This window comes from Scyliorhinus torazame, chromosome 4, assembly GCF_047496885.1.
Source record: "Scyliorhinus torazame isolate Kashiwa2021f chromosome 4, sScyTor2.1, whole genome shotgun sequence".
Lineage (NCBI taxonomy): Eukaryota > Metazoa > Chordata > Chondrichthyes > Carcharhiniformes > Scyliorhinidae > Scyliorhinus > Scyliorhinus torazame.
In genome coordinates, this window is record NC_092710.1 from 202,877,713 (window position 1) to 202,896,421 (window position 18,709).

At 44.7% G+C, this 18,709-nt stretch overlaps 1 protein-coding gene across 2 annotated transcripts in view; it reads right to left on the bottom strand.

Moving 5' to 3' along the window:
* Positions 1-18,709, bottom strand: part of cd2ap (CD2-associated protein) — a 318,661-nt gene that overhangs the window by 29,239 nt on the left and 270,713 nt on the right. For both annotated transcript variants that reach the window (XM_072499137.1, XM_072499136.1), the window contains exon 13: positions 12,378-12,516. In XM_072499137.1, coding sequence (XP_072355238.1) covers positions 12,378-12,516 — 139 coding nt within the window. The remainder of the gene's footprint in view (positions 1-12,377; positions 12,517-18,709) is intronic.

The window sequence follows — 18,709 nt, forward strand, 5'->3', positions numbered from 1 at the left end:
CGTCTGGTCTCGTGTGCTGAGGAACAAAACTGATGTGGCTGAATGGCCGGTAATTCTGTAACAGAAAATGGTAACGAAGATGGGATCGCCCTGGCCTGTTGTGAAGGCAGGACTACGGATTGATGGGTAGGACAGTTGCTTCACAGCTCCAGGGTCCCTGGTTCGATTCCTGGCTTGGGTCACTGACTGTGCGGAGTCTGCACATTCTCCCCATGTCTGCGTGGGTTTCCTCCGGGTGCTCCGGTTTCATCCCAAGTCCAAAGATGTGCAGGTTAGGTGGATCAGCCATGATAAATCGTCCTTAGTGTCCAAAACAAAGGCTAGGTGGGGTTACTGGGTTACAGGGTTGCGGTGGGCTTAAGTGCGGTGCCTTTTCCAAGGGCCAGTGCAGACTCGATGGGCCAAATGGCCTCCTTCTCCACTGTAAATTCTCTGGTTCTTTGATTCTACAATTTTCTTTGATTATACGCCCAACGGAGTACTGCTTCTGAAACGAGGGGCGGTTAGACCAGCGATGGGGACGCCCCGATTACGTGGACTCACACAGGCGGTTTAGAAACTGCGAAATAAGATATGTCGACCGACCAAAAGACAGAACTCAAGTTCACCTCAGAATGGGGAAGTGAAGGGACGATGTCGCTCCACATAGCCCGAGTGACAATAGAACATTACAGCGCAGTACAGGCCCTTCGGCCCTCGATGTAGTGCCGACCTGTGAAACCACTCTAAAGCCCATCTACACTATTCCCTTATCGTCCATATGTCTATCCAATGACCATTTGAATGCCCTTAGTGTTGGCGAGTCCACTACTGTTGCAGGCAGGGCATGCCACGCCCTTACTACTCTCTGAGTAAAGAACCTACCTCTGACATCTGTCTTATATCTATCTCCCCTCAATTTAAAGCTATGTCCCCTCATGCTAGACATCACCATCCGAGGAAAAAGGCTCTCACTGTCCACCCTATCCAATCCTCTGATCATCTTGTATGCCTCAATTAAGTCACCTCTTAACCTTCTCTCCAACGAAAACAGCCTGAGGTCCCTCAGCCTTTCCTCATAAGATCTTCCCTCCATACCAGGCAACATTCTGGTAAATCTCCTCTGCACCCTTTCCAATGCTTCCACATCCTTCCTATAATGCGGCGACCAGAATTGCACGCAATCATAGAATCATAGAATTTACAGAGCAGAAGGAGGCCATTCAGCCCATCGAGTCTGCACCGGTTCTTGGAAAGAGCACCCTACCCAAGGTCAACACCGCCACCCTATCCCCATAACCCAGCAACCCCACGGGCAATTTTGGACACTAAGGGCAATTTATCATGGCCAATCCACCTAACCCGCACATCTTTGGACTGTGGGAGGAAACCGGAGCACCCGGAGGAAACCCACGCACACACGGGGAGGATGTGCAGACTCCGCACAGACAGTGACTCAAGCCAGAATCGAACCTGGGACCCTGGAGCTGTGAAGCAATTGTGCTATCCACAAGGCTACCGTGCTGCCCATACTCCAAATGCGGCCGCACCAGAGTTTTGTACAGCTGCAACATGACCTCATGGCTCCGAAACTCAATCCCTCTACCAATAAAAGCTAACACACCGTTACGCCTTCTTAACAACCCTCTCAACCTGAGTGGCAACTTTCAGAGATCTATGTACATGGACACCGAGATCTCTTAGCTCATCCACACTGCCAAGAATCCTACCATTAGCCCAGTACTCTGTCTTCCTGTTATTCCTTCCAAAATTAATCTCCTCACACTTTTCTGCATTAAACTCCATTTGCCACCTCTCAGCCCAGCAGCTTACCTATGTCCCTCTGTAACTTGTAACATCCTTCCGCACTGTCCACAACTCCACCGACTTTAGTGTCATCTGCAAATTTACTCACCCATACTTCTACGCCCTCCTCCAGGTCATTTATAAAAATGACAAACAGCAGTGGCCCCAAAACAGATCCTTGTGGTAAACCACTAGTAACTGGACTCCAGTCTGAACACTTCCCATCAACCACCACCCTTGGTCTTCTTCCAGCTAGCCAATTTCTGATCCAAACTGCTAAATCTCCCTGAATCCCATGCTTCCGTATTTTCTGCAGTAGCCTACCGTGGGGAACATTATCAAATGCTTTACTGAAATCCATATACACCACATCAACTGCTTTACCCTCATCCACCTGTTTGGTCACCTTCTCAAAGAACTCAATAAGGTTTGTGAGGCACAACCTACCCTTCACAAAACCGTGTTGACTATGTCTGATCAAATTATTCCTTTCCAGGTGATTACACCCTATCTCTTATAAATCTTTCCAAGATTTTGCCCACAACAGAAGTAAGGCTCACTGGTCTCTAGTTACCGGGGTTGTCTTGAACAAGGGGACAACATTTGCTATCCTCCAGTCTTCTGGCACTATTCCTGTAGACAAAGATGACTTAAAGATCAAAGCCAAAGGCTCAGCAATCCCCTCCCTCGCTTCCCAGAGAATCCGAGAATAAATCCCATCCGGCCCAGGGGATTTATCTATTTTCACACTTTCCAGAATTGTTAACACCTCCTCCTTATGAACCTCAATCCCATCTAGTCTAGTAGCCTGTATCTCAGTATTCTCCTCGACAACATTGTCTTTTTCCTGTGTGAATACTGAAGAAAAATATTCATTTAGCACCTCTCCTATCTCCTCGGACCCCAAGCACAACTTCCCACTACTGTCCTTTACTGGCCCTACTCTTACCCTAGTTATTCTTTTATTCCTGACATATCTATACAAAGCTTTAGGGTTATCCTTGATCCTCCCTGCCAAAGACTACTCATGTCCCGTCCTGGCTCTTCTTAGCTCTCTCTTTAGGTCCTTCCTAGCTAACTTGTAACTCTCGAGCACCCTAACTGAACCTTCATGCCTCATCCTTACATAAGCCTCCTTCTTCCTCTTGACAAGCGTTTCGGCTGCCTTAGTAAACCACGGTTCCCTTGCTCGACCATTTCCTCCCTGCCTGACAGGTACATACTTATCAAGGACACGCAGTAGCTCTTCCTTGAACAAGCTCCACATTTCCATTGTGCCCATCCCCTGCAGTTTTCCTCTCCATCCGATGCATCCTAAGTCTTGCCTCATCGTGTCATAATTGCCTTTCCCCCAGATATAACTCTTGCCCTGCGGTATATACCTATCCCTTTCCATCACTAAAGTAAACGTAATCGAATTGTGGTCACTATCACCAAAGTGCTCGCCTACCTCTAAATCGAACACCTGTCCCCTGGTTCATTACCCAGTACCAAATCCAATATGGCCTCGCCTCTCATTGGCCTATCTACATACTGTGTCAGAAAACCCTCCTGCACACATTGGACAAAAACGGATCCATCTAAAGTACTCGAACTATTGCGTTTCCAGTCAATATTTGGAAAGTTAAAGTCCCCCATAACAACTACCCTGTTGCTTTCGCTCCTATCCAGAATCATCTTTGCAATCCTTTCCTCTACATCTCTGGAACTTTTCGGAGTCCTATAGAAAACACCTAACAGGGTGACCTCTCCTTTCCTGTTTCTAACCTCAGCCCATACTACCTCAGTAGACGAGTCCTCATCAAACGTCCTTTCTGCCACCGTAATACTGTCCTTGACTAACAATGCCACCCCTCCCCCTCTTTTACCACCTTCGCTGAGCTTCCTGAAATATCTCAACCCCGGCACCTGCAACAACCATTCCTGTCCCTGCTCTATCCATGTCTCCGAAATGGCCACAACATCGAAGTCCCATGTACCAACCCATGCCGCAAGTTCACCCTCCTTATTCCGGATGCTCCTGGCATTGAAGAAGACACACTTTAAACCACCTTCCTGCCTGCTGGTACACTCCTGCAACTTTGAAACCTTACTCATGACCTCACTACTCTCAACCTCCTTTATACTGGAGCTACAATTCAGGTTTCCAAGCCCCTGCTGAACTAGTTTAAACCCTCCCGAAGAGCATTAGCAAATTTCCCACCCAGGATATTGGTACCCCTCTGGTCCAGGTGGAGACCATCCCATTTGTAGAGGTCCCACCGACCCCAGAATGAGCCCCAATTATCCAGAAATCTGAAACCCTCCCTTCTGCACCATCCCTGTAGCCACGTGTTCAACTCCTCTCTTTCCCTATTCCTTGTCTTGCTATCACGTGGCACGGGTAACAACCCAGCAATAATAACTCTGTTTGTCCTAGATCTAAGTTTCCATCCTAGTTCCCTGAATTTCTGCCTTACATCCCTATCCCTTTTCCTACCTATATCGTTGGTACCTATGTGGACCACGACTTGGGGCTGCTCCCCTTCCCCCTTAAGGATCCCCAAAACACGATCCGAGACATCGCGCACCCTGGCACCTGGGAGGCAACACAACAACCGCGAGTCTCTCTCGTTCCCACGGAATCTCCTATCTATCCCCCTAACTATGGAGTCTCCAATGACTAATGCTCTACTCCTCTCCCCCCTTCCCTTCTGAGCAACAGAAACAGACTCTGTGCCAGAGACCTGCACCCCATGGCTTACCCCTTGTAAGTCCCCTCCCCCCCAACAGTATCCAAAGCGGTATACTTGTTACTAAGGGGAACGACCACAGGGGATCCCTGTACTGATTGTTTCCTCCCAGCCCCTCTCACCGTGACCCATCTATCTTTATTCTTCGGAGTAACTACATCCCTGAAGCTTCTATCTATGACCACCTCTGCCTCAAGACAGGAAAAGCCGTTGTTGTAATTTTGAGATTTTATTTGCTGCAGACTGAATTTGTGCAACAATATCTAAACTCCTCTGCCTCTGCCCTGTGGCAGTGGAGATGACCCACGAGCCAAGAAATGACTGGGATGTAAATGATGAGGCTGCAAGGGATCCAGCAGATGGGAGGGCTGGGATCACAGAGCAAATTCATCCCCATATAAAACAGCTGGAGGCACTGCCAACTCTTGCACCCATGGCACCATATCAGATGGTGATGAAACCAGGGGCAGCAGATACAGAGGGGACCGGGCTGACACCATGGTGCTTCACTTTCACCACTTCCGAAAGACATAATAAACTTCCAACCCTAATTTGGAACAAATTAGGTGAACTGAGGGAAGCCTTGCCATATCCCTGCAGGATTGCCATTCCATAGTAAAGGCCAAAGTAGACAGGGAACCATGGGATAAGATGGACAGTGATTAAATTAAAAGTGGACTCTACTTGACTGATGATGACAGTGACGATGATGATAAAGTGAGGATTTTAGAAAGGGTGTTTAGGAACGTTCTAGGAGACAGAGCCCAATTGGGAATTAATAATGGGAATTAGACAAAAGTGGGGCAATTCGTCTTCAGAGTTTGGGGAAAGAAAGTGGGTAGCCTATCAGGACCATAACAGAGTAGACGAACCAAACCAAAATGACCATATGTTTCTAACTATGGTAAGAAGTCTTACAACACCAGGTTAAAGTCCAACAGGTTTGTTTCGATGTCACTAGCTTTCGGAGCGCTGCTCCTTCCTCAGGTGAATGAAGAGGTATGTTCCAGAAACACATATATAGACAAATTCAAAGATGCCAAACAATGCTTGGAATGCGACCATTAGCAGGCGATTAAATCTTTACAGAGAACACCACCCACCAGGTACGCGGTACATACTCGTGCGACTCGGCCAACGTTGTCTACCTCATACGCTGCAGGAAAGGATGTCCTGAAGCGTGGTACATTGGCGAGACCATGCAGACGCTGCGACAACGAATGAACGGACATCGCGCAACAATCACCAGGCAGGAATGTTCCCTTCCAGTCGGGGAACACTTCAGCAGTCAAGGGCATTCAGCCTCTGATCTCCGGGTAAGCGTTCTCCAAGGTGGCCTTCAGGACGCGCGACAACGCAGAATCGCCGAGCAGAAACTTATAGCCAAGTTCCGCACACGAGTGCGGCCTCAACCGGGACCTGGGATTCATGTCGCATTACACTCATCCCCCACCATCTGGCCTGCGAAATCCTACCAACTGTCCTGGCTTGATGCAATTCACACCTCTTTAACCTGGGGTCACCCCATCTCTGGATCTGTAAAGATTTAATCGCCTGCTAATGGTCGCATTCCAAGCATTGTTTGGCATCTTTGAATTTGTCTATATATGTGTTTCTGGAACATACCTCTTCATTCACCTGAGGAAGGAGCAGCGCTCCGAAAGCTAGTGACATCGAAACAAACCTGTTGGACTTTAACCTGGTGTTGTAAGACTTCTTACTGTGCTCACCCCAGTCCAACGCCGGCATCTCCACATCATTTCTAACTATGGTTAGGGAAGGATTGAGTGAGGACCAGCAAAACATTCTGAACACAGGCCGAGTGATGACTATCCGGTTTCCTCCCACAAGTCCCGAAAGACGTGCTTGTTAGTTGAATTAGACATCCTGACTTCTCCCTCAGTGTATCCAAACAGGCACCGGAGTGTGGCGACAAGGGAATTTTCACAGTAACTTCATTGCAGTGTCATTGCACACTTGTGACACTAATGAAGATTATTATTAATGATATGGGCAGAGGATTTAGGAGAGTCGGTAAGTGAAAAGTAAGGTGGCAACAGAAGTACTGTGACAATTGTAACAAGTTGCACCATACAAAGGCAGTGTGCTGGGAAAGGAGGGAAGGAAAAGATTAGGGTCCCAAACAGCAAGGGAAAGTATCTGACCCAGATGGAAGCTCTGCACAGCGTCAACTCCACCTCATGCACAGGACTGAGCCTAAAGCAGCTAAAGGTGGTGCACAGGGTGCATCTAACCAGGACACCCATGAGCAGGTTCTTCCTGGAAGTAGAGGATAAGTGGGAGAGGTGTCCTGGCCGACCACATCCACGTGTTCTGGTCCTGCCCCAAAATCATATGGGTCTGGACTGCCTTCTTCGAGGCCACGTCCAGAGTGATGGGGGTAAAGATGGAGCCATACCCCTCAATGGCTGTCTTCGGGCTATCGGTGCATCCAAAGGTCTTTATGGGGAGAGGGGCCGATGCCCTAGCCTTCACCTCTTTGATTACTCGGTGGAGACTTCTGCTTGGATGGAGGTTGGCAGTACCACCCAGAGCCTCAGGCTGGCTCTCCAACCTAGTGCAGTTCCTAAAGTCAGAAAAAATTAAGCTCGCAGTTAGGGGATCAGATGAAGGATTCCACCTGCATGGAGACAATTCACCAGCTCTTTGAAGACCTGTTTGTGACCAGCAATTAGGTTGGGGGGAGGGGAAAGAACGAGGAGCAAGCAGAGAAAGGAAAAGGGGGGTGGGGAAGGCAAGACGCAGCAGAAGTGAGACGAAGTAGCATCCACACCATCGAGAGGAAAAGTGGAAATCTGCTCTGTGCTCCGAGGGCCGAAGTTGTCCACACACGATTGTGCCAAATAAAATGTAAACTGTATGTAGTCTCAAGAAATACATAAAAGTAAAAGGGCCTCAGTAAATAAAGCCATCCGCCCATATTTATACAAACGCCAGTTAATGCAATGTAAATAAACCAGCTGTCTTTTGCTGTAGTATTTTTGTTCTATCGCAGTAGTTTATTCCATGTGTTCTTTTTAATTTTTGTTTTTCCATTGTTCTCCGTATATGTTTGAATACACAGAAGTAATTTTGACCACTTATACAGATAGCAAAGAGATGTAAATTATTTATAACCTCGGTTAGGAGGGGCTCAATTGTAAGATGGAACGATATGAGGTGAAGACTCACCTGTAATAAATGAAAAACTCCAATAAAAACATCTTTACCGAGCTGTTCCCGGTTGATACTAGAATGCACTGCTCCCAAAAACACAATGAACTCATCTTCCAGGCTATGTGTGCTAATCTGATTCATTCAATCTACATCAAGATTAACATCATCCATGGTTAGTGTTTTTTTTAAAAGCCTACATTATTTCTACCTGTATACTCTGTCCTATAGTATCTGTTAAGAGACCTATAAATCACTCCCATAGTGATTTCTTACCATTGCTATCTCTCATCTCTACTCAAACTGATTCTGCATTTTGATCTTCTTGATTCAGGACCCCTTCACATTGTTCTAAAGTCATTCTCAATTAACAAAATTACCTAACCACCATTTCCTAGCTTCTTGTCCTTCCAATATTCAAATATCCTTTAATTTAAAAAATATATATCTTTTTATTCTCCTCCTTTTTCACATTTTCTCCCAAATTTACACCCACCAACAATAAACAATAATCAGTAACGAATGCAATGTCAATCCCCATATCAATAACAACAATCCCATCCTCCCACCAAACATTAGCCTGCATTTTAACATAACCCACCCCCACCAATGTTCGATGTAATCCAATTTCAAATACCCGTTAATATTTAGGTCCAGCCTTGGTCACCTTACAACTACGTCGCTGAAATGGCCATCAGGTCAGGCATATTTATTTCTACTTGTTATCAATTCAACCATTTTACAAGTAACACGCACGCCACACAAGTTGCCAGGCAATGAGGATTAGACATACTAGTACAGCAGCAAGTTCCAGTGTAAATTTACCTGTATATCAGGGATACTTTGTGTTGATCAGATGGACCTGAGATGTTAATTATTTGAAGGAAACCCTTTTGAAGTTGATGAAATGGTAGAGCAAAGGTTCAAGTAAATTCCAAAAAATTAAAATTAGAAAAGTGATATTTCTACAAAAGGTGAGCAGCATGAGAATTAGTAGAATTTCACAGCAGAGAGGAAGGTAATTTGGTTCATCGAGACTGGGCTTGTTCTTTGAAAGAGGAGCTCAAATAGCCCCAACTTCTCTGCTCTTCCCACAGCTGCACAATTTTGTTCCTTTAAGTATGGATCAATTTCCCTGTTGAAACTTATTACTGAACAGCTTCCACCACCCCTCCAGGTAGCGCATCCAGATCATAACTTGCTGTGTAAAAAAAAAACTTCTTTAGATCTGCACCCTTTTATTATTGAACCCCCCAGAGGAAGCCATTTCTCCCTGGATCTCTGACAAAACCCCTGAAAATTGAGTCTTTCTATTAAATCTCCCCTTAACCGTCTCTGTTATAAAGCAAAATTTCACCTTCTCTCGTCTCTTATAAATAATGATATTAGTTGATGAAATGGTAGAGCAAAGGTTCAAGTAAATTCCAAAAAATTAAAATTAGAAAAGTGATATTTCTACAAAGGGTGTTATAAAAGTATAAATGAAGTTCCTCTTCTATGTAATGAAACTAACAAAGATTATCCAAGTCCTTTCTAAAGTGCTCAATTCCTAGTTTCCCTGAAATTGGACACACTACTCTAGCTTGAGGTGTAACCAGTGAAGTTACCACAACGTTTTGTTTATCTGCTATGAACCTTCGCTGAAGCAAGAGTTCGTAAATTATTTTTTAAAGGATTAAGGTTGTTGCTTAAAAATATTAAAAAGGTACAGGAAGTGACATGACTGCGGTTAGAGAAGGAAGCATACATGGAGAAAATAAGTTACAGCTGGTTGAATTACTGATTTGTGTGTTGTGAAATTCTTTGATGTTAGATGAAAGAAGCCACTCTGGAGGGAGTGAATGTTGATGGAGTGACGATCAATTGGGCTGCTTTATCCTGGATGGGGATGAACGTCTCGAGTATTGTTGGAATGCATTCATTCAGGAAAGTGAAGAATCTCTATCACACACCTGACTAGAAGGGTTCAAAATTGATCAGGAGAAAGTGTTGAATGCACTGTTGGTACTTAGTTGTCGAAGAACAGGGATCGGATGAAATGTTTCCAAGGGTATTGAAGGAAGGGAGAACAAAAATTGCAGGGGCGCTGGCCATAATCTTCCAGTCTTCTCTAGACGCAAGGGATGTGCAAGAGGACTGGAGAATTGCAAATGTTACGCCCTTGTTCAAAAAAGCTTGCCCCAGCAATTACAAACCAGTCAGTTTAACCTCAGTGGTGGGCAATTGTTCCAAAAATAATTATTTGGGATAGAATTAGTAGCCATATGGAAAAATGTTGTTTGCTTAAGAAAAGCCAGCTTGGATTTCTAAAGTGGAAATAGTGTTTAACTAACTTGGAGTTTGTTGAAGAGGTCAAATAAATGGTCAAAGAGATAATGTTGCTTATGTGGTGTACATGAAGTTTCAAAAGGCATTCGACACAGTGCCACACAAACGTGAGAGAAAAATTATAGCTCATGGAATAAAAGGGACAGGAGCAACATGAATACAAAACTGGCTGAATACTAGGGAGCAGAGAGTAATGGTCATTGGATATTTTTTGGTCTGGAGGGAGGTTTGTGGTGGAGGGTGTTCCCCAGGGGTCGGTTTAGGGACCCTTGCTTTTCCTGATATACATTAATGAATAGATCTTGGTGTCCAGGGGAAATTTTCAAAGTTTGCAGATAATACAAAACTTGGAAGCATTGTAAACTGTAAGGACAGTGTAGAACTTCAAAAGGACTTACACAAGTTGGAGGAGTGGGCAGATAGGTGACCGTTCAGGCTCAATTTGGAGAAGTGCAAGGTGATACATTTTGGTTGGAAGAACATTGCCAGACATTGGAAAACAAGGGGTAAAATTCATAAGGGAATGTAATAGCAGTGGGATGTGGGTGTATATGTACATGGATCATTGAAGATGGCAGGACAGGTGGAGAGATTCTGGGTTTTATAAATAGGAGCGTAGAGTACAAGAGCAAGGAGGTTATCCTGAATTTATATCAGATACTAGTTGACAGCAGCTGTGAGGCACACTGTCGGAAGGATGTGAACGCACTGAAGAGAGTTCAGAATATGTTTACAAGAATGGTTCCAGTAATGAGAAATTTCAGCTATGAGGATAGATTGGAGAGGTTGGGACTGTTGTCCTTGGAGAAAAAAAACCTACAAAGAGATTTGATAGAAGTGTTCAAAATCATGAGGGGGCAGGCCAGAGTAGAAAGGGAGAAATTGTTCCCGATCGTCAAAGGATCAAGTATGAGAGGGCACATATTTAAAGTGATTTGCAAAAGAAGCAAATGTGATTTGAGAAAAAACTTTTTCATCTGAGTAGTTTGGATCTGGAATGCACTGCCTGAAAATGTGGTGGAGGCAGGTTAATTCAAGGCATTCATTCGAGCACTAGATGATTACTTGAATAGAAACAATGTGTAGGGGTATGGGGAAAAGGAAGGGAATGTCACTAATCCATAACACTCATTCAGAGAGCTGCTGCAGATACAATAGGACTAATGTCCTCATTCTGAACTTTAACAATTCTGTGACTCTGTGGCTTGTGCCTTGTAGACAGTAAACAGGCTTTGGGAGTCAGGAGGTGTGTTACCCACTTAAAACTTCAGAATTTGGCAGAATTCCCAGCCTCTCATCTGCTCTTGTAGCTACAGCATTTATATGGCTGGTCCAGTTAAGCTTCTGGTCAATGTTAACCCCCAGCATGATGGTGGGATCTTACTGCTAATTGGTCAATCAATTGTGTTTGTAATAACTGTACCCTTATTCAAGGAACACACTATATTCGAAATAGTCCCAATCAGCAGTAAAAATGTTAATGTGAACTGTTCCGTTATAAATACAATAGCCTGATAAGTTAGCAGTAAAATCCGACCCATATTTCGAGCCTCCACTATATATAACCGCCTCTTACGCGGTTTCAGTCTTTCCTCCAGAAGATGGGCAGAATATGTTGCCTGAAACCTTGAGGCTGACCAGTTCTTCGAAGGAACAATATCAAGTGCTCTTTTCAGAGCAAATATTTTACACAGTATAATCATAAATTTGTCTTCCTCAGTGTTACCACTAATAAATGTCTTCATTTATGATAAAGTGAGGAATTGAACTAAAGAAAAGAGCATTAGACTGGGACGGCCAGTTAGAATAGTGCATTATGGACATTAATTCGGGTTGCAGGGAGTGAACAAAGAGATGGGCAAAGCATGGCGAGAGGGGGAGGGGTGGCTATCGGGACTGGTTCTTTGCACAAAGGATGCTACAAAGGATGCTGGGAGGCAGAGGCCCAGAGGAAGGAAAGGAATGTGTAATGAGCCTATCAGAATCAGTGGCAGTTAAATTATATGACCAGGTCAAGGAAAGGGCCTATCGGAATCTTGTATTCGTGTATGTGGAACTTGATACTGCATGAATGTATATGAGACCACATGTGTTGCCTCCCTTTGTCTCACACGCTCTGGGAGTTTCAAGAGACATGGGTCTCCTGCCTTCATCAGAGGGAGTGTTAGCTTGCAAGCTATTTGAAATAAACTAAAGGAATTTCTAAATCCGAACTCAGCTTTTGATTGAGACCAGATTGGACAGAAATAACTCAATTTCTTCAAAAGTACATTTACTGTTCATTGTTTCAGCCCACAAGGATATTCGTAACACTGACAATAATGATAACCCATAAGAAGCTCAGAGAAACAAACTTACTTGGATAAAGGTAGTGGTGGTGAGGGCTTCTCTGGTCGTCTGGGAGGCATGGATGCTCTGAAAGGATGACCCTTCATCGGGAGGCTGGGTTTTTTGGGAGGTACCATTGGGGCGGTCGGTTTAGTTGGCTTCTGATCATCTGTGCAGAGGGACAAACAAAGACTACAATAAATTTCATCTCTTGTTCACCTACAATCCAAACCTTTGCCCTCGGGTTCAAATAAACATTAAGATACGAGGAGATATGTTCACATATTCAGCGTTTTTTAAATTTAAAAGCTTGAACTCACAAACTTTGATTTCTTCTTGCATGCATAATTAAGATGCAATTAGACAACAGCTTAATTAATATTTGAATTATTTATTTCAATGCCACCAATTACTGATAAAACACATTTTTAAAGTATAAATTTAGAGTACCCAATTATGTTTTTCAATTAAGGGGCAATTTAGATTGGCCACTCCACCTACCCTGCACATCTGTGTGTTGTGGGGGTGAGACCCATGCAAACACGGGTAGAATGTGCAAACTCCCCAGGGACAGTCACCCGCGATCGAACCCGGGTCCTCGGCACTGTGAGGCAGCAGTGCTAACCACTGTGCCACCATGCTGCCCTGGTAAAACAATTTAACACAGCACATTGACCTTGATCAAAGATAAATTTACATACTGACACTCTTTATATATGATCCCTGTAGAAACCATTAGACTTTAAAGAGAATTTCAAACACCCACTGATCACAGAGATTATGCCACAAGCTTACATTGTTAAAAACAAATTAATTTTCTTTCATAGGAAATAAGTAAAATAAAACACCTGCCCTGAAAAAATAGTTATACTTTACATTAAAAAGCATATTAAGTTTTCTGGGAGTCTGTGTTTTATATTCTTTCCTTAATGGGGACTGCCGATAAGTCATCAAAAGCTTTTGCGGGGACCACTTACGCAAACCGTTTTAAACATTATTTGTTACGTACTTTATGGCTTACAGGAGTTGAACTTATGGATCAAGAGGGCTATTAAAAACGCAGCTATTTCTGTAGTTATGTTGCACATTCACAAATACATCGATGGCCACTGTTCCCCGATTACCTGAGACACAACACCGGCGCTTGCCTGACTTTTCTTTGCCCCTCCCGACTGCTGGTCTGCTGATCTCTCAGCGCTCACTTGGGTGGCTGGGCCTCGAGTCTCCATGACCGTGTGTGCTCCTGCTGTTGACTTTCTGGCCTGGCGTCGGCTCCTTCTCTCACTGCCCGGTATGGTTGTTGCGCAGCCCAACCTGCTCACTCTCACCTATGCCTGGCTGGTCTCTGGCTCTGGTCACGTTGCCCGCTTCCCTGGCCACTGCTCCCAGATTCCCAGATAAGTCACGCTTGCCTGGCCTTCTTTGCACCTTCTGATCACTGCGCTGCTCAACTCTTGGCCCTCACTTGGGTGGCAGGCCTCGAGCTTAGATGACTGCACGTGCTTCTGGCAGACTTCTGGGCTGCAACTGCTGGCTATCTGACCTGTGGCCTCTGTCCTTTTTGATTGCTTGCCCACCCACCCTCCTCCGCCCTGACCTGGAGGTTGCGGGTTGCCTCGCTGCTCCCCTCAAAGGCCATTTGCAGTGCCGCCTCCTTGTTTTGCTGAAGGCTTCGCAGGCTCGCTCTTCAATGTTAGGGCAGGGACCTCACTCTTGCCTCAGGCTACCTGCCAGACCAAATACCAGAAATCTGGCTGCTGCTTTGCAACTTTACTCATTGAAAGTTCAGAAACTTCACATCAATTCAGGAGATCAGTGTCTGAACTGCTCTAAGTCTCAACACCTTTCAACATCTGGCAAACTGTTGTCCCGCTCTCAAGGGGAATCCACCAATCAGAGCCCAAAATTGTTCTGTATTGCCTGCTGTTAGACTTCAGCAAATTTAGAGCTACCAAGGCTCTGATTGGTGTTCCCACCACAACTTTCAACCCTACCCATGCTTCTCTCTCTCTCTCTTCCCCCCCCCCCCCCCCCCCCCCCAATGGCCTGGGCCCCATGCAGCTGTGCATTTCATTGAAAGTCTGCCTCTGACCTCACGATTTAATTGCAAGGATTAATACCGAAATGAATTGCAAAAGTAGTTTAACAAGGATTAGTAAAAAGTAAAGTCACCATAGTTCCAGATGACCATAGGCTGCTTTTCACCTTTGAGGGGGCGAGCTGACTGGTAGTGATTTAACCTGAGGATCACCAATCCTCAGGTCAGGGGACAAGGTTGAGAAGGCCATTCATGAATCACCTCAGCCAGTATGGGAATTAAACCCTCGTTGCTGGACTTGTTCTGCATCATGAACCAACTGTCTTGCCCACTAAGCTAAACCGGCTCCTCAAAAAAGGATTAATAGGCTACACGAGGTCGTTGCTATTTTTTTTCCACGGACATTGTGTTTCGCTCCCAGATCTTTTTTGAATTCTATGGACACACTGACCACCTGCAGTGCCCCCTCACAGACCACCAGTGGTCCATGGATCACAGGTTGGGAACCACCGCTCTAGACTAAAACTCCAATTAACCCCCTCCCCCTGCACTTCCTTATAACTTCCCTTCACAGTCCTCAGCTACTTATTAGGCTCTTGAAGGTTCCGTCATACCCTAGGAGCAAACCAAAGTGCCACAGCTCTCCGGAATTCACTTTGATTCCTGCTCAGTATTCCAGCTTTTCACCAAGGCATGAAATATAATGCGGATATTTCCAACAGCATTTGGCGAAGTGCTGCTCCAGCACTTATTAAAAGTATCATTATTGTGGATTTTTCAGCTCAAGAGTGGGTTTGCATGCTTGGTTAATACCTCCACATCAGCCATGAACCTGATTTCTGACTACCCTTTTGCTTCAGGTCTATAACTGCGTCACACCTCTTTGCGGACTCATTCGTTTTCTGTCTATTGAATTCCAAGCTTCCACCCATCAACTTGGATGCTTTCAGCAAAGATCTTCCGCAGAAATCCCATAGCCAAACAAGGGTTCACTCTGAATAATTTGGCAACAGAGGTTAGATGTGGTGTCTGATGGATACTTAGATTAATTAACTTTTAGCTTCAAAGTCAAACCTTTTGAACCTTAAGGTTTGCATGAATAATTTACTTTTCTAATGAAGTCAGGGCAACTCTCCTCAGACATGCATCTACAGATCTCCAACCAAATAAAGACCACCTGCCATTTTTATGGCTTTCACCCTCCTAACTCTGATCTCATACATACAGATGTAATCCTTTGAATTCCCGGTATGCAATGTTTGCCGGCAATTTCTATCGTCCAACATTTTAATTACCTTACCCGTACAGTTAATCTTCCTAAAACTAACAATTACATCAAAAATACAAACCATAAACTAGCTGATTATGACAATAGTTGCAAAGATTTAACAGTTTCAAAAGGTGTCAACATTCTAGACAGAATAATTCATTCAAATTATTTTTTATAGCTAGAAGAATGGCCAAACTTGCACATTTTCTTAGGATGTCCCAAATACTTCAAAGCCAAGCAAACAATTAAGTGCCCTCATTGTTGTAAAGTATGCAAGCTCCTACAAGTAGATGAGAAAATCTATTTTATTGAAATCGGTTCAGGAAGTTATATTAACCAGGACAAGGGGGATACACTACCGTTTCTCTTCGCCAGTGCTACTGGAGTATTTACATCCTCCAGAGAATCTATCCAACTTGGCGTTAAAAATATTCAAAAATTCTGCTTCCACGACCTTTATAGGAAGACCTTGTGAGTGAAATAATTTTGCCTCGTTTGTGTTTTAAATGGGTGACCCGTTATTTTTTAAACAGCGACCCCAGTTCTATATTCTCCCACAAGAGGAAACATCCTCTCCACATCCCCCTGACAAGATCCCGCAGGATTTTACATGTTTCAATCAAGTCACCTCTTACTCTTCTAAACTCCAGTGAATCCAAGCTTAGCCTGTCCAGCCTTTCTTCGCAAGATAAACCACCCATTCAAGTTATTAATCTGGTAACATTCTGGACTGCTTCCAAAGCATTTACATTCTTCCTCAAATCAGGTGACCAATACTATACACAGTCATCCAAATGTAGTCTCATGAGTACCCTGTACAACTGAAGCATAACCTCCTTATTTTAGTAATCAATTCCCGTCACAACAAATGGGAGTGAGAAGTCGAGGGGGTCTCGGAGCGGGAGTGAGATCGTGGTAAGGGTGGAAAATAGGGCTAGAGTTGGGTGTATTTAACTGAGAGGGGAGTGTGTGACTGTGAGTGTGAGAGAGAGAGAAATGAGAGGGTCAGTTTTTGTGTGTGTGTAAATGAGAGAGTTGTGTGTGTGAGGAGAGAGGCAAGAGCATGATAAGAGGCGATAAGTTCATCTCAGAGATAGAGAGAGAGAGAAAGGGAGAGAAAGAGACGAGTGTGTATTTGAGAAAGACGTGCACGAAAAAGGTGAGAGTGTGTATCTATCTGTGTGAATATGTGTGCGAGCACACATATGTGAGAACCTTGGTGTGCTCCAGCGTGTTGTGTCCAATGCAGGAATCCAGCTTTTCAGTAGCACTCCTCCCATTAACCACTTGAGCCAAAGGAGCATCACTCTGCCCATTAAAAATTATAAACTGTTAAGAGTCAAATACTTGTTTAATACCTGACCTTTCCAAATATAATAAATATACATATATAAGAAATATAAAATACTTCTATAGATTTGGTTTTGTATGCTTGTAGCTTTTGTGGTTCAACTCTTCAACACAATAATAAGAACGTGCCTCTGGAGTACAGCTAGTACTCTCGGAGGTCAAAATGGTCCTGTGGTTGGAAAAGTTTGGGAAATCCTGAAGTAAAATATTCTGGATAAGATAACTGGATAAGTTCACTTCCTGAAAGTGAACCCTCGGAAGGCGACGGGCCCGGACGGGATCCCTAGTCGTGCACTCAGAGTCTGCGCGGACCAGCTGGCAGAGGTATTCGCAGACATCTTTAACCTGTCCCTATTCCACTCCAAGGTCCCCACCTGCTTCAAGAAGACCACCATCATACCGGTACCAAAGAAGAATCAGGCAACGTGCCTCAATGACTACCGTCCGGTGGCCCTGACTTCAGTCGTAATGAAGTGCTTCGAGAGGTTGATCATGAAGCGCATCACCTCCATACTCCCAGAACGCCTTGATCCACTGCAATTCGCATATCGTTGCAACCGGTCCACATCAGACGCCATTTCTCTGGCCCTACACTCATCCCTAGAGCATCTCGAAAACAAGGACTCCTACATTAGACTCCTATTTATTGACTACAGCTCCGCCTTCAACACCATAATCCCAGCCAAACTCATATCAAAGCTCCAAAACCTAGGACTTGGCTCTCCACTCTGCAACTGGATCCTCAATTTTCTGACCAACAGACCACAATCAGTAAGAATGAACAACACCTCCTTCACAATAGTCCTCAATACTGGGGCCCCGCAAGGCTGCGTACTTAGCCCCCTACTCGACTCCCTATACACACACGACTGCGTGGCAAAACTTGGTTCCAACTCCATCTACAAGTTTGCTGACGATGCGACAATAGTGGGCTGGATCTCGAATAACGACGAGTCAGAATACAGGAGGGAGATAGAAAATCTAGTGGAGTGGTGTAGTGACAACAACCTCTCCCTCAATGCCAGCAAAACTAAAGAACTGGTCATTGACTTCAGGAAGCAAAGTACTGTACACACCCCTGTCAGCATCAACGGGGCCGAGGTGGAGCTGGTTAGCAGTTTCAAATTCCTAGGGGTGCACATCTCCAAAAATCTGTCCTGGTCCACCCACGTCGATGCTACCACCAAGAAAGCACAACAGCGCCTATACTTCCTCAGGAAACTAAGGAAATTCGGCATGTCCACATTAACCCTTACCAACCTTTACAGATGCACCATAGAAAGCATCCTATCGGGCTGCATCACAGCCTGGTACGGCAACTGCTCGGCCCAGGACTGCAAGAAACTTCACGAGAGTCGTGAACACCGCCCAGTCCATCACACGAACCTGCCTCCCATCCATTGACTCCATCTACACCGCCTGGGGAAAGCGGGCAGCATAATCAAAAATCCCTCCCACCCGGCTTACTCACTCTTCCAACTTCTTCCATCGGGCAGGAGATATAGAAGTCTGAGAACACGCACGAACAGACTCAAAAACAGCATCTTCCCCACTGTCACCAGACTCCTAAATGACCCTCTTATGGACTGACCTCATTAACACTACACCCTGTATGCTTCATCCGATGCCAGTGCTTATGTAGTTACATTGTATATCTTGTGTTGCCCTATTATGTATTTTCTTTTATTCCCTTTTCTTCCCATG